We start from the raw sequence: 7459 nt of genomic DNA on the forward strand, positions 1-7459 counted from the left end.
AATTGCACTAGAGAACAGAATACTGGCACATGAAAACGTTAGTTGAGAATTTGGGTTTCTATAAAACTTAGAGTCCATGACTACAGAGGATCTTCGCAATGCTACCAAAAAGCTGATTAGTACATATCCTTTGAACCCACAGAGTTGCTCAAAGGAAGAAAATGTCCATTTTACCGCCCTCTGCAAAGCATATGTCGTTGAAATACTGTCTGAACCCAAGGAACAAAGTATGTTGAGAATGATATTCGATCGATCTCTGAAATCAACTTTTTTAAACGCCCTGATAATCTTAACGATGTATGTATGTCTCATGTCAAGCAATTGCTCGGGAGAAAGATAATTCTCGACGCTAAAAAGGATAAATAACATTGAACATACTTCGATCAATAATGTGGCAAGACAGGTTAAATGCACTGGTACTTTTATGCACAGAAAATGACTTGTTTGAATCGCTTGACACCAAACACATCATAGATGCCTTTGTTACAAAAAGAGCCAGGGAGAGAATAGTTTGACCAAGTACAGATGACATGATCTATTACTACTGATTATTAGTACTGATGTGATTTAAGCATGTGTATGTGTGCGCGTGAATGCGTTAGTTGTTGAGTTTATGTGTATGTGGTTTCTTTCTGTCTATATGCTTTATTGTCCAAATGCAAATTTTATATGTGTTAGAGTACCAGTTTTCCTATTGAAGAATCATCTAATATTGTTCATTAATTTATAGACGTGTCTTGCAAATCCGCGGGTATTATTTTCCCATTGTCCCCAAAAGTAAAACATTTGAGGGTTAGTTTTTTTTTTGTTTTGTTTTTACCTTATTCTTTAGTCGCGATCATAATAGGTCCGGTAGAAAAATTTAGCCCTAGGCCCGTTTGACCCATTGTCCCCCCTCTACCTTATCTATTGAACAAACATTAAATATAAGTGGGTATATATTATACTGTAATATAAATAGTCCCTAAAATTTTGTGTCACTTTTTTACTCATATATGAATTAAAAAAAAACGAGAGAGAAAAATAATAGGGGGCGTTTCTTAAAAGTAGTTGTTTAACCAACGACTTCCCTCAGTGGTGTCGCCACGTCAAGAAAATTACGTTAGCAAGAGATTAGGATTATTCGAAATAAGTATATTGGCGTATGTCAGTTTATGAAATAAACTATGTTAACAAAATTTGAAACGAAGTCGGCAAGGGTGAAAGGATTGAGTTTTCATCCAAAAAGGCCTTGGGTGTTGACGAGCTTACACAATGGAGTTATTCAGCTTTGGGATTACCGAATGTGTACTTTGCTTGATAAGTTTGACGAACACGATGGTCCAGTTCGAGGCATTTGTTTTCATAATCAGCAACCTCTCTTTGTATCAGGGGGGGATGACTATAAAATCAAGGTAATTTTAATTCGAAAAGATAAGTCTCATTTGTGTAGGCTAGGTTAGTACAGCAAAATAGGCTAGAAATAGAAATATAACTGGATCAAGTTGAGGATGATGAGTTGAATTACAGAAGTAGATTATAATAGTAATACGACTTCTAAAGTATTAGTGTTACCAGAAACAGTTCAGTTGGGCCAAGAATAATTTGGTTTAGAAATGGCTTTTTTTTCCCTCTTGTATTTAATCATCAGATCATCTTAAAAAGTTCTTGCTATAATTAATGCAATGATGACATCAATGTTTTAACAATGTTTCATTAATTTTTGGGTGTCTGTAGTATATGGTTGTTAAGTGTGAAAGTTGGAACTTGCAAAAGCTGGATACATTTAAAGAGCTACAAACCATAATGTAGGGTGTCTCAGTTGTTACTTGTAATGCAGTTTGAGACCATACACAAAATACAGCACAAGCCACACATTGTTGACTGAAATTACTTGTTTATTAACACTTGTGGCAAATAATAGTTTGTTTGGGTGAATTTCACAAAAGTTGAAGATGACCATAACATATAATGGAAAAAACACTGGTATGTCTAATAATTTTTAAAGGTGATATGTGCAATGAGTGTGTGTGTGTAATTATTTAAAAATAGAAGCAAACATACAGGAATACCAATGTATGCCCTTGTAGATATATTCCCTGTATAATCTTTAATACTTCAATCAGAACCTTTTTCTTTTTTTCTCAGGAGAATATAATTTTAAGGATCTTAACCTGCCTTCCTATGACAGCATCTCCATACCAGGAATCATCCTAGTAGCCCTTTGAAATCTTTCCAACAACTCAATGATTTTCTTAAAGTAAAGAGCTCAAGACTGAACACTATACTCTAAGTGAGTCCTAACCAGAGACCTTTACAAAGAAACTATAGCCTACTTCGAGTTATATTCATTATTCCTGTAGATAAAGCCAAAAATCCCATTTGCTTCCCACTGGCAGCAACATACTGCCTGGAAGTCATTAGAGACTGATAGACCAATACTCCAAGATGCTTTTCTTCCATAACACTATTGAGTTGGTTTCTATGAAGGTGATAATAATAGTTTAAGGTAGTCAACATTCATTACCTTCCACTTAGCATAATTAATGTCATCTGCCATTTATTTGCCCAATTCACCAAATGATCCAAGTCCCCTTGTAAAACAGTTCCTCCTTATAGCTTGCTGCACTCAAAACTTTCATGTCATCAGCAAACAGGACAGTTTGTTGACCATTACTTTGATTATCTTTAATATATATAAAAAAGAATAAAGGTTCCCCACTTGCAACTCCAATTCCATTTGACTGAACTCCTTTTATTACAACTATTTCCTTCCTCTCTATTCAATCTATTGACCTAATTTATCTCTCACACCCACAATAGATAATTTTCTCTACTAGTCTTTTTATGTGCTCTTTGTTTTAACAATCTTCCAAAAATCCAGATATACCAAATTCACATGTTTACTCTCATCATCATACGCAGCACTTGACATCTTTGAAGTCAGAAGCTTCATGAGGCAAGATTTTTCACTATGTGAAACTATGCTAGCTGTTTAACTAAACTATAAACTTTGTCAGGTGGTTTGCAAAGAATCTGTAATTAGAGCTGAGTGACTTTAATTGATATAATCAAATTCCTATGAGCAGCAATTACACCATTTAGTTACACATAACCTAATAGATTAATCAAAATGGATTTTTTCTAATTATTACAATTTTTGGTTATTCCAACAGTTGATTAACCGAAATTATGATTAAACAGATTTTCACAAAAATAATCAACTACTTATTACTGCAATTAGCATTTCTGGTTGTTACTATTTTTGATTATTCCAACTATCCAAGTAGTCAAAATAGTGCTAATATGTTTGTTTGTTAAGAGCAAAGCTATATGGTTGGTTATCCTTATAAAAATATAAGTTTTTTTTTCACTTTAAGTTTGTTTAAGTCTGGTGATTTGGTGGGAGAAGGAGGAGGGAAGTTGTGATTTGAGGGTCTCGGGTTCAATTCTCATTGCTAACAAGCTTGCTATCCCTGTTTTTGTTATGAAAAAGCTACTAAGACTATGCCACTGCCACTAATTTTCAACTGCTGACTAGAGGGAAGGCAATTGGTTGGCAGTACCCACCACTAACTGTTTTCTTTTTTCAATTGCTGACAACAGTGAAAGCAACTGCCTAGCAGTACCCACCACTAACTGTTTTCTCTTTTTTCAATTGCTGACAACAGCGAAAGCAACTGCCTGGCAGCACCTGTTCAACTACTACTTTTTTGAATTACTGACTAGATGGAGGCAAGTGTCTGATAACATCTGTCACACGCTTTTTTTTTGGGGGGGGGTTGAGAAAATTGAATATAATCATGAAAGCAATTGCCTGGCAACACCCGTTCCAACTACTACTTTTTTTTGAATTACTGAATAGATGAATGCAAGTGTCTAATAGCATCTGTCACCAGCTTTTTTTTTTTTTTCGGTTTTGAGAAAATTGAATATAATTACTTAGCAAATACTACTACTTGTCCATCTCTGTCTTTAATCAGTCTCTAAAACTTTACTACTGTAGCACACCTTTTTATTCTTAATTTCAGACGTGGAATGCCAACAAACCTGTGGGAGTCATTTGTTAGCTAAAATTGGTCAGAATGGGATTATGTGGGTGCTATTTTCAGTATTTCGTCGTAGGGGTACCAATGTGATTTTCTTGTCTATTTCACAATTATAAAATTGGAATCAGATATGTGAAAAAAAAATATATGTAATGCAAGTTATCAGAAATGGGATTTCAACACATTGTGTAAACTGTTATTCCTACACTGATAATTAATGATGAAAAATGTTTGTACATTAGTTAAATATAAAGTGTCCATGTATACAGGTACATTTTCATTGAGTCAACATCTCTTAAATGTCATGGATGCTAGGTTGCTGACTGTTGTATGCCCATTAACTCTATAGCTATGGGTTTTCTTATAGGTATGGCCGTAAGGGTTAGAGGGCATGTTGTCATGTTTGTAGACTTGCATTCAAATTTTATTGAACTACTATTTTATAAATGTATGGCAATAAGTTTGGCATCAAATTGTAGATTATAATTCAAATTTTAATATTATACATTAGTTAATTTCTTAATTTAAAAGAAAATATTTAAAATATAGTACCTAAATATTTATTTTTGTGTGTCACATGGTTTGTTGAATGCAGCTTTGGTTAAAATTAGATGAGTTGACTTCCAAATACGAAGTCTATAGTGTCTTACAAAATAGAAACTCAAATTACCGATATTGATAAGCTAGAATATAAAATAAGAACCTCTTATTATTTCTATTTACTGAGATATCAATATATTTAGCAAATGAAACACAGTGGCCCTACCCATCTCACCCATCATAAAATCTATAAACAAATTCACACTAGGTATTCAAGATTCAGATAATTAGAAAAATCACTGAGGTACGTGAAACGACCATTTCTTTGTAATAGAACACAATTTTGAATAAAGGTACTCTCTTCATAAATGGTGGAGGGGTGAGAAGATGCAGCAGAACTACATTAAATATGAGGTAGGTAGGAATTTAAAAGCTAGTGGCAAGCAGAAGAATTTGTGCACATAGTGGGCATCATTACGAGTGGAGGTAAGTATCTATCAGAAATACATTTTCTATGTAGGAAAATTAGAACGTTAGGTTATCCTTAAATTCTCCCCAGTTTTCAAAAGCCATTTCTGATGTTAGTGGTTTCCACCATTCAAGTGGTCCTCTCCTCATATATGAGGCTGCAGTTTCCACTTGTATGTTTTCAGATATTTGGTAATAATGTCCAAACACTTACTAAATTTAGAAACAGTTAGATCCAGTAGGCAGGGGTGGAGGGTTGACTATAGTAACTTAAAATGGTGATACTTCTTTATGGCAAAGTGTAAGGTGGTATAGGTGAGGGATAAGTAATTTCTCTTGTGAGCAAGTATGTTACCCAACATGTTAATACATGCACTTGCTCAGTCAAAACTGCTGCCTATTCATTAATCTCCATCATAACCCACTAATGATTTTATGGTAACTTTCATTATTATTTAACTTATTGCTAGTATCTTGGGAAAATTCAAAACAAGTTGTACAGCTCAAAGATATCTAAACCTGTCAGAAAAGAGATCCCTGTTTGAGTGACAGTTGTAATGTCATTATATCTGCAGTTTTGGATATTTTCTTTTATATATTGCTGTAAACTGTTGTTTTTCTACATCATCATGCTTTTACACTGTTTTTCTTTGTGATGTTCTATTTAAGATTGAAAAACATATTTTAATTTAATCTGTTATGTATCTTGTTTAAATGGTATAAACAATTTTTAAATTGTTAGTATTTTTTGTTTTTAAGGTATGGAATTACAAGCATAGACGTTGTATTTTCACACTGTTGGGACATTTGGATTACATTCGAACAACAACCTTTCATCATGAATATCCATGGATCCTGAGTGCATCGGATGACCAAACAATTCGTATCTGGAACTGGCAGTCTCGTACCTGTATATATGTCCTGACTGGGCACAACCATTATGTAATGTGTGCACAGTTCCATCCTTCTGAAGACTTGGTAGTTTCTGCTTCACTTGATCAAACTGTTCGAGTTTGGGATATTTCGGGCCTGAGAAAAAAAAATGTAGCTCCAGGACCAACAGGCTTGGATGAACACTTGAAGAATCCATCACATACAGATCTTTTTGGGCAGTCTGGGGCAGTTGTTAAGCATGTTTTAGAAGGTAGGAGCAATTAGTTAATGTTTTATTACTTTATCGTCAGGAATTCTAAATTTTCAAGTACATTGTGTGCCCCCAGTGGCACAGCGGTAAGTCTGCGGACTTACAACTCTAGAAACCGGGTTTCGATACCCGTGGTTTGCAGAGCACAAGTAGCCCATTGTGTAGCTTGTGTAACATGGTAACTGATGGTACCATAGCATTAGTGAATAAATATCATTCTAACATTAGTTTCATATTTCGCTAAAGATGTTTTTGTTGGTTTGTAGTTAAACACAAAACTACACTGGTATCGAAACCCAGTTTCTAGCGTTGTAAGTCCGCAGACACTGGGGGGGTGCGCTAAATATGGAATAATTGTCAACTGTCTTCATCTGTATTACTCGACTTCGTTTTCAACATCATGAATCCATTGCCTGTGTTATAACTAGATGGGATTTATTAAATGTAATATAATATCTGTCTTCATCTGTATTACTCGACTTCGTTTTCAACATCATGAATCCATTGCCAATGTTATGACTAGATGGGATGTATTAAATGTAATATAATATCTTATTAAAACATGTATATTTGTTATTTGTGAAAAGTATCAGATGTACGAAAATCGGCAAGAGACACCAATTAGTTATTTCGTTTTTTTGTCATTTCAACCACATTCTTTTTCATTTAATTTTAATTTTCAGAATTAAATGTTGTTTTTTAAAAGTAATTTGATTTCTCAGTTTCATTCTGATCTTTCCATTTTCTTTTGTATGTGTATTTTCACCGCGAGAAAAGTCCCATACCTTTTCTTTTCGTGTCGCATGACAAGATGATGTTTGAATATGTAATTTTATGGTTATGTTTACATACCACATTACTGCGTTTACTTGTCATTAGTTGCTCTTTATTTTTGTGTTATTTTGTTTGTGTAATAAACAGTTTTTTTTGTTTTTTTTTGTTATGCACAAAGCTACACAAGGGCTATCTGTGCTCTGTCCACCACGGGTATCGAAACCCGGTTTCTAGCGTTGTAAGTACGCAGACATCCCGCTGTGCCACTGGGGGGCGTAATAAACAGATGCCGAATTTTTCCAAATTTATTTTTTGATGAATGATTAGTGTGCTGGAAATTACCAAACGAGATCATAAATGTACCACAGAAAGCAGAATGGAGGAACAAGCAAGAATTTAGACGAGTAAGTAATTATCAAATATACTGTTACATCTCTGGTCGTTTGTTAATTTCCGGTATAAATTCTTTGCGAGGAACTTCAGCGATACAACTTCTTTCTTAATT

At 34.2% G+C, this 7459-nt stretch overlaps 1 protein-coding gene across 1 annotated transcript in view; it reads left to right on the forward strand.

The window, feature by feature from the left end:
- Positions 1-1045: 1045 nt before the first annotated feature.
- LOC106466718 (coatomer subunit alpha-like) overlaps positions 1046-7459 on the forward strand; it is a 40971-nt gene continuing 34557 nt past the window's right edge. The window contains exons 1-2 of the mRNA XM_013927017.2: positions 1046-1394; positions 5796-6180. Of these exons, the coding sequence (XP_013782471.1) occupies positions 1167-1394; positions 5796-6180 (613 nt within the window). The 5' untranslated portion in view covers positions 1046-1166. The remainder of the gene's footprint in view (positions 1395-5795; positions 6181-7459) is intronic.

Source organism: Limulus polyphemus, unplaced genomic scaffold (genome assembly GCF_000517525.1).
Source record: "Limulus polyphemus unplaced genomic scaffold, Limulus_polyphemus-2.1.2 Scaffold2358, whole genome shotgun sequence".
NCBI classification, from domain to species: domain Eukaryota; kingdom Metazoa; phylum Arthropoda; class Merostomata; order Xiphosura; family Limulidae; genus Limulus; species Limulus polyphemus.